This window comes from Sinohyriopsis cumingii, chromosome 5, assembly GCF_028554795.1.
Source record: "Sinohyriopsis cumingii isolate HCF-2022 chromosome 5, ASM2855479v2, whole genome shotgun sequence".
Classification (NCBI taxonomy): Eukaryota; Metazoa; Mollusca; class Bivalvia; order Unionida; family Unionidae; genus Sinohyriopsis; species Sinohyriopsis cumingii.
Window position 1 is genome coordinate 77009190 of NC_142965.1, and position 23809 is coordinate 77032998.

Genomic DNA, 23809 nt, shown 5'->3' on the forward strand with positions numbered 1-23809 from the left:
CATAGCAAACACAAATACTCTTTGTATATAGGTAAATGGCCTAAAATTAAATGTCCCAAAATCGAAAACTACAACAAACGGTCAATTATATCAACGCTGTCTTTATATTAACCAGAAAAGGCTGCAGTGCACATTTGCTTGTGTGTCCAGCTTTATAAGCCTGTAGTCCTTCGGTAGTTATTTCAGTTTATAAAAAGAAACGCACTGATACATGATGTACATAATGGCAGCGTCTACTTTGATTTCATTTTGAAACATGAATCTTAGCGAGGTTAACTCATGTTCGTCGTTGTCACTTCTTGTATAAAATGAGACCTGGTTTCAAATATAAAGTGATAAAATCTTTTATTTCTTCCTCTAATTACAACATAAGGACTTATAGCTAGATTGGATATATGTAAAAGATAACGTCGGTTAGAAGTTGCTTTATTCGAAATATTGTTAGAGGACTAGGGCTAAGATATATCAGAAGTGGTTTGTTTTAGTTCCTTTGATTCATTCTATATAGTTATCTATTTTTTTGTCCAGTTTTTGCACCCCCACCCTCAACCCTGTTTTCGTCAACCAAAGAATAACATTTGGGTGGAGGGTGTTGACAATTTATATTACCAGCATCCAGAAATTGGGAGGGGGAGGAGGACCCGTCCGGGCAAAATCAAATATCTGGGTAGTGCAAAATCCGGCCGGACCAATTACCAGTCCATCCCTACTAATGACCTACCTGTTGCTGTGTCATTAAGCAACAAAATCGAGTTGTATTGTGACACTACCTTTTAGGCATCGCATTGCAAAAGAACGAAACAAAAACAAAGCTAACACGTTCTGAGCACTATTGACTAACACATATCGGTGATCTAGGAATTTAATTACTCTATACTTTATTCCTTTGCAAGTTTTTTCCCAAATGTAAATATGGTTAATTACTAACGGCATTAAATGAAGACATTACGTTTTTAAAATATAGAACGTTATCGATATATTTTTCTATCACACTTGCAAAAATCGAATGGAGAATGCAAAATCGTAAAGCGAAGTGTTTTGAAGGGTCAAACGAGATAATATTTTCTCAGGCAGGTCTTTTACAAAGTACGGTAGCATCGCTGCATATTTGCATGTTTTACCGAACGCATGCCCCTCAGGGATTCAAGCGGTTAACTTTCTGTACGCATCAAGGAGATTTATTTTCCCCATTGAAAACAAAATGGTGACTGGGTGGGACATCATGCTACATGTCTGCGACATGATGCCCCAGTGCTAGGCATCATTTCAAAACCTGCAGACATCGTAGCGATATGACTGAAAACTTGTTAAAGCTACGTTAAAAATCCAAATCACACACACACACACACACACACACACACACACTGGTGAAATGTAGATATATTTACTATACATGTATATAATATCTCGAAGTAAGTTAAAGTTAACTCATGTTTGGAATACCTCACCTTGTGCTTGTTTTGGATTCTGTCTCTTTTATTGTTATCTTTAATTAATCAGCATGTACAAGGGCGCTAGTTTATTTAGGAAGTGGAAAAGGAAACCTACAATACTGTGATTGGAAATAAGCGTGTGGATGAATATTCAAGGAGAATAGATATATCATAAATGAATAAATTATTGGACCCTTTCCCAATTAGTTGCTAACATGCTAGGTGAAAAATAAAGACGATATATAGACTGGTATCCAGTTCCCCAGTGATGATCATCAGAGCTTCATTTATGGACAGGTTTCCAGGCTAAGGTGATGGGGTGATACCAGCGATGTTGGGGGCTGGGGCTATCAAACTCTGCTATTTCTGCGAGAGAATAATGCAGTTTGGTTCATTAATTTACAAAGAATCGCGCCTTTGTTAGCCGAAAATTTGTTTGCAAAAACGAAACATCATTTTACGATCGGATTGACCTTAGCAGATGCAAATGCTAAAGAATAGTTTGATGTATTCGCAATTTTAAAGTTGATCCTTATTTCGTATTAAGGTGGGCCCTTCTGTAGCTAACGCCATATATTGGCATATATCAGGTGTGTTCCGTAGGACTGACCGATAAGTTCCGAATGGAGCTGGAAGGAGTGGGCTGCGAATGAGGTGTGGACAGGTTTTTAATGGAAGATGGTGTGGATGATAATTGAAATAACAACGGTGCTCAAGATTCCTGGATGCAACCCAGGTTGACCACCGTTGACTTCACTGGATGTACTGTAGAGTTGGTGGTCCTAATCATGCGCACGATTTGACTAATCGATATTCGGATTATCAGCTTTATTTTGGTTTTGAATATATATATATATATATATATATATATATATATATATATATATATATATATATATATATATATAAGTAATAATTTTAGTGTGTAGTTAGTTTTATTAGTAATTAGTGAGGAGAGAAGGATTTTACTTTACAGAAGCAGACTTGTTTAAGTTGAAAGTCTTGTCTGTCCGAAAGCTTTAGAGAAGTACCTTTTTGAATGTATAACCCAGAACAGTGGCTGGCAGCCTAATTTACATAGTGTCCCACTTTTTCCGGATTAATTAGAAAAAGACGGAGAGCATGCCACTAGTAAAAGAGTAACACTGTTAAAATCAAGATTTTGGGCTGCTCTTCGAGTGCCACACAAAACCGCTTGAGCTGCCACCTTGTACAAGCGTGCAGTAGGTTGCCGAACCCTGGCCTGCAAAAAGTCCCATCCTATTTTTAATGGATACTCTAAAATGTTAGAAAACGGCAGAGAAATAAAGTTTGAAAGAAAAAATGTACAGCCTGCTTAAATCACTTGTAAAAGTGTCAGCATTGTTGTCTTAAATGATATGTACATTCATCCTATGTACAAAGTTTAATTCGATTTGCAAGTAACCGGTTTCTCTGAAAATGCCCGTCGCAAGTAGCCGAGTTCTTTGAAAATATATGGTACAGTTCTAGCACTTCCCGTTATAGTGTAATATGAATTTTATATGAATTTGATCGTCGAAAAAAATACGAATTACATTAGAATTATATATATTCTTCACTGGTTATACACAAATATAAGTGCACACACACACACACACACACACACACACACACACACATATATATATATATATATATATATATATATATATATATATATATATATATATATATATATATATAATTGCAAGGAAGATATATAATAGCTGAAACCATGTACTTTGGAAATTAATCTCTAATGATAAATATAATGAATCTGGTGTACTTGGGTGCATGGTTGAGCTTGTCAGAATACCTTTTTTTTCATAACCATTACAATAAGGTAATCAGCTTGAAATGAAAGCCTTTCGATTTTTAAAATTGAAATTGACACGTTCAGAGAGTTACGAGAGGCGACTTAAATATGTGGTTGGTTGATTGGTTGGTTTGGTAAATAATGGAATAGACGGTTCAGCGGGTGGGCTACACTAAATCAGAAAGAAGGGTTCAATATACATCCAACGGACGAAATATCAGTAGGACTTCTGTGTGTTTATATTTCCTTGTATGAACAACGTCCTTGTTAGCGCTACATGTCTTGGACCAGAAGAGCTTACGGGATGGTTTTTCGTCCGTCGTCCGGCCAAAGTTTGTTATAGCTAATTATTCTAAAATACATGAAACGTTACACAAACATTCATCTCACGGTATTAATGCTTCTAAATGAAAATAAAGATACACGGACATCGAATATGTCCGCCATACTGGCTATCTTGAGAATCTTCTTACCACTGCTACTCCTATTGGATGGCCATATCAACATGGGATATTCGCTAAAAGCGTACTTTGGAGCTATGCCATCGTCTCTCGTAGACGGACGGATGCCAAGAGAAGACTTCTTATGACGACTAGATGGTGCTAAGTGAAAATGGTACCGATCTAATACCCAATTTGACCGCCACAACGGTCATCACGAAACTCTTGTTATTACTCATTAGTCCTCATACTTGGATGGTCGTATCAACATATGACTTTCATTACAGCGTATGCGAACGTGGTCAGGTTGGCGAATTAATTTAAATGTAATTAGATATTCATTGTTATTCTTAAATTTAACGCTAATATAGTTTAACCAAAGTATATTAAATCCTGATTGTCAAATATTCAGAACCTTAAGTGTCATCAAATGTTTCAAGATGAAAAGTATTGATCGCTTTGGACTTTTCAAAATGGTGGCCGTGTGCTAAACTGGTCAAGAAAATCTTGCAATCGCTGGAGTATGGCAGAGATGGTGCCAAAACTAAGCAGTTCAAAAGAAGAAATTATCTTCTGCTGAGGTTTTGAAATTCCTTTCGCCCAAAAGTGGATCAGTCCATTTGATGGACTGTGGCCTCAGGTGACTGCAACGTCTAAGGTGCTTGCCTTTACAGATCCATCGCACATCTCATCTCTGTCCACTTGAATTCGAGTCTCGGCTAGTCCAGCATAGGTATGTGAGAAAACGTGCTGGTAACTTCCCGAGGTTTTCCGGATTCTTCACCAAATATACTGGCCGCCATATATAGCTTTCGTGTACTAAAAATGGCCTTTGACCACCCAAAGCCTCAAAATCGAGGGACTCGTGTTCGTTGTCAGTACATTTGAACAGTTTAACAAAATAGCGCTGAATGACGCGAGCGATATACATATTCCTCCCCCTCTCCGTTATTATTATTATTATTACACTTCTTGTTATCTTGGCTGTTTTATCCTCACAATATTGTTGTTGACAGATGTGGTAATTATATAAGAATAATTGTGTAGTTTTAAGATGTCATTTATTGATGAATTAGGGACAGAAAAAAGGCATTCAGTTCCTGTGTACTTCACCATTGTCAGTCGCGGAAAAATCAGATGATCACTGACAACAACTTGGGCAAGGCACTATACTTCAATTGCTTCAGTAATAAATAATAAATAATAAATATGTGTTGATATGCTGAACAGTAAAACATCAATTCAAACCAACCCGAATCATCAGCTTCGTTTGAGCTGATATCACGCCATTTACCAGGATCCCTTACAAAACCTTTGTACAAACTTCCACTTCGCGAATTATATACATGTATAAATGAACTCTGTGTGTGTGTGTGTGTGTGTGTGTGTGTGTGTGTGTGTGTGTATTCGGTATGGTGCCGAAATTAATTCGTTTTTATACATGTAGACAAATATTTTACATAAGTGTCAACCAATTTTACATACGTGACAAAAAGGCTTACATGGAACAATCGTTTTCACCAAAGTGAAATTTTGTTCGACATGCGTAAAATAATTTTTTTTAATGTCATATATGTATAATTATGTATTACAAAGTGACAAGTGACAAAGTTTTTTTTTCTTCAGAAATTAATGTCGCATGTTAAATACTTATTTCTTTTACATATAATAAAATCATCTTTTCAGACACTTAAAATTCTTTTTCACATGTAAAACTCGGTATTAGGTATCACGGTACCAATTGTTTTTCCATATACCTCAATGCTAATGTTTTGTGAAATAAATATACTTTCTGTCCTACTTGGGCATGCATGTCACACGCTGTCATATAGAACAATGCTAGATTGTCAATTTGACAATGACATAACCAGGTACTCCATTGCATTTAAGAGAGATAACTCTACTGGAACTAGACAGGGGTAAGAGTTATCTAGTCACAACAAGCACATTTTCAGTCATGTGTACCATATTTTAAAAAAATCATAAAAAATACAAAATATGATCTAGATAGAAATTAACACAAACTCACATGTTGCCAAGAGGCTCAACTTTTTTTTAAGCCAAACAGAAAGTACAAGTCTTACATAATGCACCAATCACAGCTAGTTTTGTTCTTTAATTCTGAATACAATGTTCCATACACCTTAAGCTCCGCCCACCTGGACTTGCGCAATTGGTACCGTTATACCATTACCCAGTAATACTGCTCCGTTGGCGTAGCATTTATAGCGTCAGACTCCGGCGCTCGGCATTATGAGGTTAGTGCTAGGACTGGTCGGCCTGGTGTCAGAATAATGTGACTGGGTCGGACATAATGCTATATTTCTGCGGCATAATGCATCGGTGCTAGACACCATTATAAACCGCCACACTGCAGACATCGTAGCGATATGACTGAACAATTGTTAAAACTACGTTAAAAATGGGACATCATGCTACATTTCTGCGGTATGATGTCTCATTGCTAGACTAAACATTTTTAACACGACATTAAAATCCAAATCGCACATATTACCCAGTCACAATGAATCATTCATTTCGCATAGGTTGGAAACTATTTTACTTGTGTGAAAGCAAACAGGACTTGTCGATGTTATCCTCAACATTTTTGTAACTGATGTCAAGCTTAGTTTTATATTGTTGTAGCTATTCTTTTAGTGTGTGTGTGTGTGTGTGTGTGTGTGTGTGTGCATTTTATTTAAGTAGCCAAAAGTTATTATTAACGGTACCCCAACATAAAGTGAGAGAATACCAACTCAAACACATTCACTTTTAGTTGATCTTCATTTGATGGCCGTCGTTGACGTGTACATGACTAAGGCATCGTTTACATGAAAAAAGCTATATATACACGTGTTTATTCCCAGTGCAGAAATTTCATTGTAATGCAGGGGCATGTATATAAACACGACACACAGATCCAAATCTTCTTTAAGATACGGATCTATATATATATATATATATATATATATATATATATATATATATATATATATATATATATATATATATATATATCTCTACTTGTCTCGTTTTGCTTAACGGTATGTACAGATTTGCTCTTCAGTACATGTATGTAACCCACCGTATTCAAGCAAATGAACCGTTCAGTCGTCTATGTATCGGACAAAAAGCATATAGATATACCGTGAAACATATACATGAGTTTTGTATCAAATTTCTTATGCCATATTGTAGTCAATACCTATGTAAAGAAATTTAATCTTAGGTTTAGAAGGAAGTAATACTACATGTCCTTTGATGAGTCAGTGCACAGGTTGTCGTCAAATATGATCACATATTTATATTGATGTCTACGTGAAATATAATTCTTACTTATTACTCTGTGTGTTTGTGTGTGTGTGTGTGTGTGTGTGTGTGTGTGTGTGTGTGTTCTGAAATTGTTCGGTGGAATATTTATATTAAGAGGTGACGATGCTGAATTGGATTGTAAGTGAAAGTGCACGGACACGCTTCTTTTCCAGTGTCTGCTTTATTCTTTCGCGTTTTAGTTGTTTCTGCCTCTTATGTTTCTGATTGTTGTTGTTATTATTATTATTGTGTTTCAGATATTCAGAATCATTACAAGATTACTACCCGTTCCATTCACCCTTTTCCCTTCTCAACAGTGATCAATCAGTTTGAATTTGACAGTTTTAAGTATGTGGCAGGTCAGACATATCCAGTGTGTACTAAATCCTGGTATGTGCTATACCCAATAAATAACTTGTACTATAACGTCATTCTCCTGCAGGTTTGGACAGGGCTGATATTGATAAATGTGGGGATGGGATTTTCTGTAGAGTTTTATATTGTATTGACGCCGTAATTAGCCGTTATGCATTCCTGTAATATCGTATTATTGGGGGTTTTACGATCCCATTAGTATTTTCTCATTGTGCTGAAGTTTAGTTGTCATAAGACGTTAATACCCCACATGGTATTAATGTCGTTGTAGTTGCATAGTAAATTCTTTTTATCGCCATTTAACATTTTAATTCTAAAGACGTACAAAATTATATCAAACTTAAGCTTAAAAGTCACACATCGACAATTGAAAATTAATAAAACTGAGACGTGTTTAAATCAGACAGACCTCCTCCTGGTCCATTTTGGTTCTCGTTGGTCGATTTATTAACGGTACCTTGGGCACATTATTTCATTTATTTGCCTCAACAAGTCAAGGAAACGGAAGCAATGTCCCTGTCCCGAAGACACGATGCGGATATTCAACCCCACTATCCACGGATCTAGAGAAACCCAACTAGTTACGTTATGAAATTTGTGTTCAAATGTGGAAACAAGTAAGCTTAAAATGGCGTTCAACGTTGAAGTTTACAAACAACAAACCTAGTATATGTATTTTCAGTTTTCGAACAGTAGCGTTCGCAATGAGGGTGGGGTTTGGTGGCAAGGGAGGACCGTTTCCTTATTCCTTCCACCAGCTCGGATTTCAATTTTAAAAAATTCATTATATATGTGTGTGTGTGTGTGTGTGTGTAAGGTAACCTATTGTCCATTTGAGTTTGTCTTTTAAGAATGAACAATATTACAGTTTAGTTTTGGGGTCGGGTTGTGACTCTACTGCTTGTACTTCTTCATGTATGTAGGTAGTAACAATAACACCTATCAAGTGAAATCGATAGCAGGTATTTAAATATCATTTAATCTTAGCTTCGGGGTACAAGTGACTCCAGACACACAAAATGTAACGGTAAACTTGTTAAGTGCACGTTGAATTTTTGAGTTGTGTGCCCTTTTGAAATAAATGTATGTATGTATTTATGTATGTATGTAGTATGTATGTATGTGTGTGTGTGTGTGTGTGTGTGTGTGTGTGTGTGTGTGTGTGTGTGTGTGAGCGGGCGCGCAGGGTTTGAAGGCAGATCAGTACAACACTGGCTATATCATGCCAACAGGGCATTAAAAATGGGTAAAGGCTAAAATGCGTACAATTCTCAAAATATAAACTGTACTCTTTACAAAATCCAAACACCATTTCAGTCGGAAATATGGGACGTATGGCAGAGCAAAATTGCTGCCCCAACGTGACTTGCTTTGAATTTGCCAGTTTTCTCCACCGCATGTATTAGACTTGTGCTCGTATCTGGACTTCACGGTTGCACTTTTGATAAGTCTCTCTCTCTCTCTCTCTCTCTTTCTGTGTGTGTGTGGGGGTTGGGGTGTGTGATTGGATTTTTTTAACGTAGCTTTAACAATTTTTCAGTCATATCGGTACGATATCTGCAGTGTACCAGTTTATAGTGATGTCTAGCACTGGGGCATCATGCCACAGACAAATAGCATGATGTCCCACCCAGTCACGTTATCCTGATACCAGACCGACCAGTCCTAATATTGATCTCAATGCGGAGCACCTAACGAGGTAGCAGTTAGTACCATTTTGCCAAGTTTTTCTTAAGATTCTGCCGGGGTTCGAGCCCGCGACCTCCCGCATCCGAGTCGGACGCTCTAACCAATAGGCCACCGGAGCGGTCTGAGAAGCCTGGTGATATATAGTTTTGATAGATAGGTGATACGGTGATACAGTGTACAGCCTATTTAATCCAGTGTTCGAATTCTGAAAGCTTTTTTTTTTTAAATGTCAGCAAAACATTTTATAAAACATACATCAGCACAGAGATCGAACTCAAGCTTTCTTGCAGTACCTATAGTGTGGTGTGTGTGCTGTTTTGCATGACGTTTTGAAATTTTGACAATTTACTTGCCATATATAGAAAGAGCTACCAGCTTGTCAGCCATTCGGGTAAATTTAACACTACAACGGTTTAAAATTATTTACTGTTGACCTTGCTGTCTTTCATTGCTTTGTATTTGACAAATACTCTTGCTTTTTCAGAAGCTCTGTCTTAGGAAATAGCACGGTAATTAACCTGCTTAGAGCAAAGCTCAAAATGCCATGTAGGCGCTTTCTTAACAACGAATGAAATAGTTCCTCAGCTGTTTGATTTAGTCAAGACGCTTGAGGCAAACACTCAGAGGACGACTTAGTAATTTGTCTTTTTTATCAACTTATATAAATTATGTGCTGTTTATTTGCTCGAAACCGTTATGGTTGGTTGGTTTTTAACGGTACTTGTAGCCCTTCATCAAACAGGAGCACTGAAACTAAACTTCGTACCCCAACCAATTTTGCCCGAGTCTTTCTTTTCTTTAATTTTTGTTTGCTTCTTTTGTTATAAACCGTGGACTAGTCTATAACCCCCATCTTTGTTGATTTCCTCCTGGGTCGATTTTGACACATTTCCATAATAAACACACAAGTAAAATTGTAAACTATGTATATCTTCTATTTCGTTCATGCATCAAGGTGCTGGTGTTTCTATATTCAGTTTTGATCAAATCCATTGTAAAAGAAAAAGAAGTTGACGCTCAGATTGGATGGAATTTATACATTAAATTTAAGAAATACATTTTCGTATTCAGTTTTGGTATGTATGTATGTATGTACGTATGTATGTATGTATGTATGTATGTATGTATGTGTGTGCGTGCGTGCGTGCGTGCGTGTGTGTGTGTGTGTGTGTGTGTGTATGCCTGTATGTATGTATATATGTTCAGCACAATGCTGTTTGTATCATAGTTTAGTAACGCCATTGCATTTGTTTCTTCCTGAAATTATAATTTTGTTTACTCTTAGTTCTTATTGTGTAACGGATGCCACGTGAATTCCAAAATTCAGATCTGTGTCACTCGCATGACCGTACCTTATTTGTTGTTACATCACCTTGAAAGTGGTGATTTTACAGGACTAAACACACAGTAGCTACTTAACTGTTGATATAGTTGCGAAAACTAAAAACTTAAGTAACGTTAAATCACGTGTGCTTAGTATAACAACAAGGCCTGTGCCAACGATGATAACTCACGTTCACTAGTTTCCTATATTAGGTATTCAATTACCCGGGAGCAAAGTCAAATTTACAGTGACCCATATTAAAAGGCTGACCACAGGTGCGGATTTTCCTGTTGATGTTGGAGCTTAGATATTACCTCAGGCAGAGCAACGTTAAGGTGGGTTTAACCCAGTCAAACCAAAGCCTTATTGTGCGTACCTGATGCAATAACTATCAGTATATATAAGTGCTATTGCTTTTAATATTAGTATGTTATTGCTTTTAATATTGGCTTGGTATTGCTTTTAATATTGGTATGTTATTGTTTTAAATATTGGTGTGTTATTGCGTTTAATAGTGGCGTGTGATTGCATTACATAGTGTTTGATATGTAGACGGATAGCCACAAAGTAAGGAATTTTTTGTCAAGACTGAAATTAAATTGTTGAAGATCTAAATTAATTTGATTGTTCTTGCAGCTGTTGCAAAAGTTATATGGCAGCTGAATACAGTGTGTGTGTGTGTGTGTGTGTGTGTGTGTGTGTGTGTTGGATTTTTAACATAACTTAATTTTTTTTTTTACCGTCCTATCGCTGCGATGTCTGTAGAAATGCAGTTTATAGGGATATCTAGCGCTGGATGGATCATCATGCCGCTGACGTGTAGCATAATTTACCACCAAGTCAAATTATCCTGATACTAGGCTGACCAGTCCCAACATAAACCTCTCATACTGAGGGCCTATCTAGGCAACTGCTAGTACCATTTTTATACGTCCTTGGTATGACTCGGCCTGGGTTGGAACCCGCGACCTCCCACATCCAAGGCGAACGCTGTACCTAATGTAACATCAGAGGTCACCGGATCGGTCTAAGTAATCGAATTAAAGGAAGAAAAATGTGAAATGATTCATTTTAGAAGAATGCCGTATACATGACAGGTACATTGGTATTTTATTGTTACTATTACAGTTTATTTCCTTAATAACTTCCAGTTAATACAGGTTATTTTATACAACAACAGTGAACAATAACCATCTGTTGGTTTTTTCCCCAGCCAGTTGGGCAACCATTTATTCAGTAAGAAATCGCATTTATGGGATGAAGGATCTGTGGGTTCGAGACCCACTTAAGTTACTATTATTTACCCTTAAACAACACAGTTAGCCTAGTTCGCTTGCTCCTTACTCAGTATGGTGTTCCAGTATCCGGACGGACCGCTGGAGACTGTTAACCTGCGATAGACTGATGTCCCGTCGTGACGGTTTCGTATTCTGTCAGTCGTTCATAACTTAGGGAATTGGGATTTATTATCTTGATTTTGTATATATATATATATATATATATATATATATATATATATATATACAGACAGACACACACACATCCTTTCGTCCACAAATGAATAAATGGTCAGTCTTGTCTTACGCTTTCATAGACTTGACGCGAGTTAAATGACCAAACTCTTTCATCTAGTGCACTTTGGTCAGTCAGGAAACATCTACGTCCGGTCCGTTATGTCCTCAGCGCAGTTTAGGAAAATGAGGTTTCTTAATGTACGTATTAAATATGATATTCTCGTCATATTTTGTCGTTATGTGCCACAAACATTTACAAGAATACGTTTGCCCGGAAAAGACTAACCATAGCGTCAAAGCTGTAAGAGAGATCTTGGCAAACCATAATCAGTTTTAATAAACTTAACCATAATCAGTTTTAATAAACTTAATGACAACCTGTTAAATAGTGTACATGCTTTGTTGAAACGTATTCTTTGTTTTAAAGTAAACGCCAAATTCGAACAAACGCATACATACATATATACGCACATACATACAGACATAGGTGTGTACACATGTAGGCGCTTGAATATGCATTTGGAAACGTAGATATACGCAAGTACACCCCCGTAGGTACACCTATAAATAATTTAAGCACACACACACACACACACACACACACACACACATGCACAAAGGATATCAGTTATGTTTATTTTATTATTTCAAGTGCTCTGGCATTATCAGCATGGATGCTCTTAAGGTGAATATATTATACGTTAAAATTATTCAACTGAAATCCTGCTGAATTTACGAATTTATTTTTATATATGAATCAACAGAAGGTGAACCTGTTCACTTTTCTGTTACCTATATATGCTGTTATTGTATTTCTACATCTTCGTGTCCTTGGCCGTACTGATTTCTGAGTGGAATAATAAATCTGTGCACTGCTTCATGAATACAGCAATAAGCTGTATTTGGCAGACTTATAAAGGTGTTGAATGAGACTGACATAGTAACAATCATGCTGGGGAAAACTTTTTTTTCCTCCATTAGCATTTAACTTTGCTATTTCGTATTTTAATGTGTAAACAGGTCCTCTGTTGATCATCGAATGGATTTAGTAAGTGTGAACGAGCTTCTTATTTCATTAAGTTACCTTGCTGATTCGTTATGCTTTAGTAGTTGAAAGGCCATTGCATTGTCAGAGGGATGACCGTATGTACTTGCTTATAAGTCAGTATAATTGCAAGAAACATAAATCTTGATCTACCCTTGCATAATGTGCTAGCAGATCAGCATTCGTGTTGCTTGTTGTACTGATTGCTCTTGATAAAACCGTATCGACTCATCTGCTGGCGCATTGCTTGTACGTATGGGTTTATAGAGTTTGCGTTTGGTGTACATACGGTATGTCTTATTTTGCAGGAATTCAATAGACATTGCATGGTTTTGAAATGCACTTTTTGGCGTTCACTAAGGAAATTGAATATTTTATTTTCGTCTTCTAATATCAGCATGAATCTAAACAGCACTGTGAGATTAAACTCAAACATATAGAAATAGCAGTTTTTGATTTACTGAAACAGTGAACGAAATACATGTGTTATGATTGGTTATCAAAATGCAAAGATCACACAGTCATGGCCGTCCGTCGGCTGATCTTTTTCTCACATTTTGCAGTGTGTCCAAAATCTCGTCGTAGCTCATGAAAGAAAGCAAATGCTAACGCTCTGTTGATGTTTCTTAAATACTCCTACCTCCCGATCCCAACCCATCTCAACACACGCACACAGACACTCACACACACGCACACATTCACACACTTAAAATAACGCCTTAAAGCGGAAATTCCCGTGTCTTTTGGACACCGCAGTGTTCGTTCAAGTTATTAAACTAATCAGTGCTGTTTTCACAATGATATATTTGAATGTAAAGAAAAGGAATGATTAAAAACAACAGTTTTGAAACCTGTATTAAATTAGGGGGTGCATCGAGCTAACGTGCACAAATTAACATAATTGCACTTGTTGATTGAATCACTTTTCCAAGATCAATATAGATCTACTATGCAATTACAGGGGAAAAAATTGTGCATCTTAAGGAGGTAGGGAAAAAAAGTAAATTTGATTTTTATAAGATGTAGGGAGGTATGCAAAGTAGAAGTGGACTTAATATTGATAGAAATTGCATTGTAAGGGGACAGCTATTATTTGTTACATTTTGCAACTCTGAAACAAGACACACACACACACACACACACACCACACATAAACACACACACACAACATATTTTTGAGGTAATTGTGAAATGATTGTCATTCCCAGAAAGCTACGTCTATAGCAGTTGTATGTTAACTATGTCCCTTGAATCCTGGCAATGACTGAAGGAAAGGAAGGAATGTTTGAACTATAAATAAAATCCGTGATTGTCGTTCAAAGCTTTGTAAACAGCTAGTGTACAATCGAAAATCAATTTGTGTACAGAGTTACATGGGTATTTTTGTCAAATTTATGGGCTCGAAATACAGCTGCCCGCATGAAGAGTTTTCAATGGAACATACGAATCAATACAGTTAAAATTATTCAGCTATATCGACGTCAAGGTAGCAAATGGGATACATAGTAGCGTTATGTTTGGAGTCATTGTCCGATTATGCATACTAATGTTTGATCTCATATGCAGATTTTTTTGTTGCATTTTAGGAGATTTATATTTATTAAGTAGTCAAGTGCCGATATTTATATTGTTTTAACTTGCGGTTCCCAAACTTCTTCTTGCCACCGCCCCCCCCCCCCCCAGTTAACATCAGCGCCACCTACCTCACCTTGTAAAAAGCATTAATGAGCATTAGTGTCCCCCCCCCCCCCGATAATCTTACCACAGTCAAGTGGGCCGTACCGTCCACTTTGGGAACCACTGGTGTGAACCTTGAAGGAATATTCGGACTCCCTCGGTTATTTACGATTTTTATTTTCTTTCATAACTTCTCTATCAATTCTAAGGTTAATCTAATTATAGAAATGGCCAACGGGGCCCGAACAGATTGCTGTTTCTCTTTGCTAAGAACTTTCCGGCAGAAAAATTTAGTGATATGTTTTGTAAATATACATCCGAGGTATATATTTGGCTCGCAAAAATAGGCGAGGTGGTCCAAATCTTCGCTGTAAAGAATGGGCAGGATACACTTCTGTTATTCAATTAAATATTTCTTATTCGAGTTGCTTGCGCACTAGGCATCAGGCAAACCTATAAATCTGTCCCATAACTCGTTATAGTTCTCCTATGGGAGCTCTAACTCAGCACTGAGTTGGAATGAATTAAATTACTGATGGCTTTTCCTCAAGTCGATGGTCTTGTGCAATCGTAATTCGAGTCAGATGATGGAAAACTCGACTGATGTTAGCAAAGGTAAAACCAGTTTTTCCATCGCATTGGATAACATCACAGTATATGTGTTGAAAGTCTTGTTAATATTGTTGAGTGATATATTGTTTAGTCGATGTTTTAACATTATGTAAAGCTGGATGTTTTTACACGATTAAGAGTTTGAACTAAAAGGTTAGCTGAAACGTATGTATTTAGAATGTGATGAAAATGGAGGGTAAAGTGAATATAAGGATAGGTCTAAGTAATGCCTAGGACAGTCGAAGTATCCAAAATCAGGAAGGTAATAAGACACACATTAACCAAATGGTCGAAAAGTGTTGGAGCGTTTGCACTAGCGCGTTCGCACAGTAGATATCATTTCAAGCATGCGTTTTCCCGTCATTAATGCACTACTTTGATCCTGTGTATAACTGAAGGCGCGTGGTGGTGCAAAAGCTTCTTTGAGAGTAGAAATATGCTGTCGTCTTCCGTGTGGAAGTAGCCATAGCCATGTTGCAAGTAAACTGAAGATCAAGCATTCGTTAACCGACCCTTTAATGTTCGGTGTGTTGTTGCTGGTTGTTCTTTCGATCTGAGATATTTTCTTACATTTGTAGCTAAAATAATGGATATAATAATAGCATCTGTGTTACCTATAAATTACAGCAAGGATATGTGGTACTGGAGAGTCGGAAATTTCTTCCGAAAATCCCAAGGTCCCCTCCGACGAAAACGAAATAGTTGGTCCGTAAATAATGGAATGTTTGCATTTTGTACGTCTGGAAATGTGTAATGTTTATGGGTAGATAAGCTGAAGTATGAACGGTGTGTAAAATGTTTTTCACGACATGAATTAGAATAGAGCAAAACGTAATGTCACACAACACAAGGTACAACATAAAGGGTTGAATTCATTTTGTAATGTATTACATACTAGCAGGTGTACCTAAGTCGGAATGTATCTTACTAATAACACGGTAATTCATGTAATTCATACTAAATCGAAATTATTCTAAACTCGATGCTTTATCATTTCTAGGTATTCACCAGGTATCAGTTCTTGAAACATTAAATTGTTCCCGCAAGCTTTCGCTAATTGTTGTTACGCTAGTCTTGTACAAGTAACCTCCCCTTTATTATTCCACTCAATGGAAACATCGTTATAAATTGACGTTGCTGAAGCGTTGCGCAGTATACAAGTAGATGCTCGAGAACGAATGTTATGCACCAACGATACTGCACCACCATTCAAACCTAATTACCAAAGCTTTCCCCAAATAACTGGTTTGTTGGGTAACAAGCAGAACAGCGATGATGTTGCTTTAGGAAAGGAATGTTATGCTACATATAAAGTGGCGTACCGATGATGTCTCTTGACCGAGAAGATACATTTCTTATTTTTCTTGGTAGGGTGTTGTAAAAACTGATTGCACATGCGTATTAGTCCATCGTAATTCTTACGATAGGATGCTTGTTACGTGTGCATTTTCACTTGTGTGTACATTTCTTCTGCAGGAATCAAGTTAATAGTTGCATGTACATCATGGCAAGTGAAATTAATCTAATATTCGAAATCATTCGTAAAGATAAATTATAACAGTAATCTCCAACAAATAATTCAAAATGTTACATCTTTTCCTTTGATAAAATCAGTTTATTCATTTATTTTATTTATGTAACTCTAAAACGGCTACGATAACTTTATCTGTTTGCACCTGCTTTGACCTAATATGTTTTGAAAAAACTGGTGGTGTCAATAATGTATGTTTTAACAAATTGTCTTTGAGCCAATCAAATAAGCTTGTGTTTTGCAAACTCGAGACTTCTGAAGACTTCCGTCCAGTTTTCATTAGACATCAAAGTTGTTTTGTAAAATGGAATACATAACGACAGCTTTAGAGTACATTTGAAGTTACGCCATGCGAGTGAAATCGGTGTTTGTTCTTATGGGCGTAAAACCGTATCAAGTCTCTCTAGGTGAAATTATTAACTTTGATATATTTCTTGCTTGACTTAAATAAATACAAGATGGCAAGTCAATAGGAATACGTACGGTTTAATAGTTCCTCTCCATAACAGAATCAAGCAAATGGCAAAATATACATAAATCACAATTAAAAGCATATCGCCATATATTATGATAATAAAGAACACAAAACGTGTCCATACATTTGTAATGTAGGTACTGTAATGATAAGTAAGGCCCGTCCTCGTCTCAGACGTGAAAATGGAGCACATTGCCCCTAACGAATTGATTGTACAAACTTCACAATTTATCATGCTGTGTGATGGTACGTCCAGAGTGAAATAGTTTTTTTTTTTTTAATTCCAGTTTTTTTTATATAAATTTCTAACCAAAACACACCCCACAAAAATTGAAGCGTTGCCTTCAACAAAGTCACTATGACGACGAACACTAGCAAAACAACAACAATGCCTTACATATGTTATGTTCAGTAGTGGACTAAAGGTAAATGGTGTCGAGGACAACAATAGTACCCTGTTTGTTATGTTTCTTTTCTTCTATAATCTGGCCGTTGAATCCTACATTACCTTGCTCTTATTTTCTCCAAGGTCACAAGGGATAGAGCATCTGCTTCCAATGCGTTATTTTTGTTAGTACATGGGGTATATTGTTTATTTTATGGATAACACAGAAATCCATTACATTCCCAGTGTTCATGGTTTGTTACGTTTAGGAGTTTTCTAATCTATCTGCCATTTCAAGATGGCGTTCCAGAACTAGCTGCTATTTGTTTTCTCCAGCCTTGAGCGCTCGAGTACATTGGTAAGATAGTCCAAAAATGCGACGAAGATTGATTGATTCGTTAGATCCAGGCGCTCAGGATTTCCTTTATATTCCGCACAGCAACATTATTTACACTTCCACGTGGCATTTAGCGATCCCTCTATTACAGTTCCATTAGTACAGCATAAATCTTTGCAACGTTCTAGCAGTATTCATCATGGGAATGGAACTGTTTTGGAATTGGTATAATATCAGTTTATGGTTGACACAAGGCCTTGTTTGAATCAGGCGTGTCGTTTGTGATCACTTCAGCTGAAAGTTTGAATATTATCTAGGGCAAGCCACATTCTGCGTTATCTTGTTGCATATCTATTTACTTACCTTTCTTTCACCTCTCTCTCTCTCTCTCTCAGCATATGCATATATATATATATATATATATATATATATATATATATATATATATATATAGGCAGACAGACAGACGGATGAACATACATAATCAACCTATTATATTTTGTAACAAACTCGGGCTCGGGAAACACGAATTGTGATACCAGGAAGGATGAGAGAGAGAGAGAGAGAGAGCTTTAATAAGAACCAATCTACCACATAGATTATCGCTGGTAGGTTTTTACCCTCAGGGTAAGATAATCCATTTTTTTGTATATCCGATGCTATGAGCTAATCACAAAGTTAATTATTGTTTCATTTGCCAGCAGGCCTGACCCTAGGGCAAGGCGTACTAGACAACCGCCTTTAGCCCCGCGCTTTCAGGCAATTCATTTTTTCCTTGGGTCGCGGGCTCATCGCTTGCTGCCATGGGCCCTGCATGCTGTCTTGTTGCACGTCCTAGGGCAGGGCCTGTAGGCTAGGTCTGCCCGTGTCCCTAGTGTGTATTATAACTCGGTAAACGGAGAGTCTTCAGACGCTACATCTTCATTAAACACTGTATAAAAGTAATGACGTATATACTGTATCAAAGCAAATGACATTACAGAATTTCAGAGCGAACAACATTCGATTATGTCAAGAGAAGAGCTTCATCCCAAGGTGAAGGAAATGATATAAAATTGCTCTCATAACAGTGGTAATGGACACAACGGGATTCGAACTGCCGCTCTTTCGCATGACAGGCGGATGTGCTACCCACCATATAACGTCTGTTAGGACAATATTGAGGTCAAAATAGGGGATCATTTGAGATTTTTTGAGTAAAACCATTGATTCTGACACTTTTGTGCTTGTAGAGTTCCTAACAAAGTGTGAAAAAATGTTTGGGATAATGATTAATGTGTGTGTAATTTGGATTTTTAACGTAGCTTTAACAATTTTGCAGTCATATCGTTACGATATCTGAAGTGTGGCAGTTTACAGTGATGCCTAGCACTGGGGCATCATGCCGCAGACATGTAGCATGATGTCCCACCCAGTCACTTTATACTGACACCAGGCCGACCAGTCCTAACACTAACCTCTTAATGCCGAGCGCCAAGCGAGGTAGCTGTTAGTACCATTTTTTGTAAGTCTTTGATATGACTCGGCCGGGGATCGAACGCACGACCTTCCGCATCCGAGGCGGACGCTGACGAAGATTGGAGTTGGTAGACATCATATGCTTCACTGATGTTTGCTACAGTTTGATGACAAAACGCTGGCAGGTGCGCTAGAACGTAGAAGGGCTAAAACATTACAGTAATGGGATCTTTTATATCACTTTGCATGCGATTTTGCTGTGTGTGTTTGGGGGGGGGGAGTATCACTCTGCATCTGCAGTAAATATCAGCAAAAGAATACACACGCGATTCCAATGCATACGCAGTGAGTAAATCTGGAATGAAAAAAACACCCCAAAAACTTGTATCGACAAAAACAACTGATAACACATTTTTTCAAGCAGCTAAACGATGAGACCGTTTCCATCCACGTTGATCCAACGTTATTACCTTTTGCACCTGGATACGTTCTTATTTTCGATTTCAGTCCTAATTTAAATGATTGAAGACATTGCTAGAGTTCGTAACAAGAATATTGTATTGATAGAGTTGTCAGAAGAAATAAATGTCAGTAAGTTTGACCATAGGAATATTAAAAATGTGCACGGTGACTTTAACAGATTTGTCCTTCTTTATTAAACTTTTGTCCTGTTTACTCAACTTTCTTGAAGAAATTATCTGTGAAATTATTACCTGGATTATATAAGGCATACTACTGCAAAAGAGTTTTAGTTTTCTTGTCAAACGTCTATAACGAAATTGAGCTACCACAAATGTATGTTTCAGAGTCCCATTAGTTCGGTATATCTGAGATTTTCTATATACTTATCATGAAAATGTACATGCAACTGTCATGCCTCTGTCCAAGACATTGTTGTTTCCTAATGTAATTTCAGTATACTGTAATACCTATCGCTCTATGTTCAGAAATACGGCGGTATGTTCAGAAATACCGCGGTATGTTCAAAATCAGCGCGGTTATGTTCGCATATACCGCAGTACACCGTGGTACAAAATGTTTCACAGTACCCAAGCTTTTGTATCATCCTTACAGAATATGACCTTTCTTCTTTCTTTCTGAAAGTAGCTTATTAAGCAATTATTCCAGGATCCTGTGAAAATACAAGCGAATGAATGTCTGCAATAAACGAATTCCTAGAACCGAGATGTAAAAAAGAAAACGAAGAAAAAAAACCCACATAGTTGCATAGGAAAATGCATATTGCCTTTTAAAGTCTCTATTGCAAGATGTAGTTTTTCATAGTGAGCCCAGGGTGGCCGAGTATATGGGACTCGCCTTAACAGATGTACTCACACATCTCGGCTCTGTCCACGTGAGTTTGAGTCTTGGCTCGACATTGGCATGTAATAAAGCTTGCCTGTAGCTTCCCGTTGGTAGGTGTGTCGGGATCGTCGTGCACCAAACATGTTGGCCGCCATATGCTGAAAATGGCCTTTAAGTCCTGAGAACAAAACAAAATTGATCTTAAGTCTGTATCATATCAGCCGTATTGAATGTTGACTTCTCACATATTATTGCACGTATTCGCATCGCGTCTTCAAATTGATAACAACAGCTAATTTATTCACTTGATAAAACTTTGGAGAATTGTTTTGGTCAGTGCAACGGAAATTGTATCCCTCCACGCTTCTCTGTTCTGTTATATCATTAAAGAATCTTGACATCTCACATATTCCTGCGCATCTTAGCTATCGACTATGAGCTAATTAAGCAAGGGAAAGGACATTGGATAATTTGTCTTTGTCAGCACCACGGAAGTAGTCTCCTGCCACGCTTGTACTCTATTTATTACGGTATGTACTCGCTTAGAAGTCGAATCAAACCTGATACCCACGTTGCTGGAGACGTGACTCGAACTCCACAGACAGAGGTGAGATGTGTGCGATAATATATGTAAAGGCGAGCGCCTTAAACCACAGTCAAACACCCAGGCCCCTTTAACATGTTCTAAAATATGACTCCAAGTTAGGCCTCTCGATTTGTTCCCTAAAGGAAAATGAAAATGGCATTCGCAACCGCTTAAGAGTACCGTATTTATTCGCTTATAAGTCGAGTCAAACCACAAACAACACAGATCCTGATTTGCCGTAGAAAATTGTGTGTGTAGATCAGGGCTTATGTCGTTTGCTCTGCTGATTACTCCTTACAAACTGCACCGACCCAGAACTGCATACACATAGATCTAGGTCTGTGCAGTTTGCAGATGGACTCGTCTCATAAACGAGAACCTATGGTAGGTTCTCTTTTTTGTGGAAAACTGTATTAATATTGAATATAAAGTGTTTCGTTATGGTATGTGAGTGGTGATATGTGTATGTCGCGTTTTCTCACTCATCTACACTTGCTACACCCAAGTGTTACCTTTAACAGTATTAATAATATACTATCGCATACAGATGGGCGAGATAGTCACAATATATGGTGTGATCGAACAAGACCCGGCCGTTCTGTTCGTACCTTTTTGAGGCTCTTGTTATCCGGAAATAAGAATGACTTCTGGGGTACTTCTGTGTTTAGTCACACCTTTTCACTAACAGCGGACGTCCTTGGTCATGAGTATCCAGAAATTGGAGATTTTGATTGGAAAACTGGGGGTACAATCACTGCATTCAAGGCAAAATGAGAAAAGTTTAGATTAAGAAATCATACATTATAATTTTTGCTATTGTATGGTTCGTGTACAATTTTTTTGTTTTATTATTTCACATTTGTGAATAAGTGTTCTTTACTCTCTCTCTCTCTCTCTCTGTATATATATATATATATATATATATATATATATATATATATATATATATATATATATATATATATATATATATATATATATATATATATATATATATATATAAGGAAGAGTCCCAGCTGCAGAAGATCGAATGCTTTATTGAGAATTCTCAGCAAGCTTAGCTTTAGAACAAATAAAGTTCAAGACTTGTACTTGAAGGTCCAACAAGCTCAGGAAGTGTTGATAGTGTTTTGAAGATACACTACAGTGCACGTTTTGAACTAGTTTGCTATGTTTATCAGCGATCCATGAGTCAAATCAAATTGTGAAGTATTTACGCAGACGTCGACATTTTTATTACTAGATATTAAGTTTGAAGAAATAAATCCAGATTTGTCGGTTGAATAATCCACTACCGTATATACTCGCTTATAATTCGAGTCGAATTGCAAACAATAAAGATCCTGATCCGCCGTAGCATGATATGCCTGCAGATCAGGTTCTGTGTTATTTGTTCTATTGATTACTCCAAAGAAACTGCACATTATGCGGTTGCAGCTTGGATCTATGCAGTTTGTACTTGGATTTGTCCTTTAAGCGAGTGTATATATATATATATATATATATATATATATATATATATATATATATATATATATATATATATTACTGGTAGAGAACACGTCTACGTAGACGAGAGCATTTTGTTTTCAAGCTTCTATAGCCCTTTTAATCATGCAGTGCTCTTTGTTCCAGCTGTTTGCAGATTTTGTGGAGTTATACATAATGGAGTCTCCCTAAAATAATAAACTGGTTGAACGTTATTGTATATTATTTTTTATATTTCTTTTTAAATCCAGGTAATATAAAGTTAACGTCATCATCGCCAGCGGAGCAGAATGATGAAAAACGACCGGTTGCTCATCTGATGGGATCTGTGCAGCGACCCGAACTTCCATCAGGTATTAATTTTCTCTGCCCTTACGAAAATTGTCACATAGATCTCGCGAGCGTTTAGTCTTACCACGGTATTTTGGGTTTGTGCCGGAAAGTAGTTCATTAATATGAAAAACGAGCTCTATAATTTCTATATTTTGCGGGGCAGCAGGTTTCATACATTTTAATGAAAAATATAGTATAAATGTCAGATGTTTTTCATCACATTTTGAAATGTACTGATTGTATGTTGTAGCATCAGATACGCATGTAATATATAAATATATGTTTTATAATTGTACATGACAACATTTTAACGAAAGGTCTTTGTGAAGTGCATACAAATAACATAGATGTTATTTATTTGCCATATGTCCTAATAACGACATCATGAGGTGTTTGTTAATAATTGGTGCAATAATTAATAGCATGGAAGAATATAAACCTAAATAAATCTGCAATGATGTGATGAAAACTTGCAAGGTTCAACATTTAGATTTGAAAAGATGGCACCTTAACATGCCATGTTTTCTTTAGACACATGCCATGTTTTCTTTAGACACATAACATGTTTTCTTTAGAAACATGTAGCTCAGCCTATATATTTTTTCATAATATTTTTGTTTGGCAAAATTTATCGATGAAAGCAGCATCGTAGTGAGGACTTGTACTTAAATACC

At 37.0% G+C, this 23809-nt stretch overlaps 1 protein-coding gene across 1 annotated transcript in view; it reads left to right on the forward strand.

Annotated features, from left to right (window-relative positions):
- LOC149799522 (tumor necrosis factor ligand superfamily member 10-like) overlaps positions 1 to 23809 on the forward strand; it is a 56243-nt gene that overhangs the window by 20869 nt on the left and 11565 nt on the right. The window contains exon 3 of the mRNA XM_089958869.1: positions 23054 to 23155. Coding sequence (XP_089814995.1) covers positions 23054 to 23155 — 102 coding nt within the window. The remainder of the gene's footprint in view (positions 1 to 23053; positions 23156 to 23809) is intronic.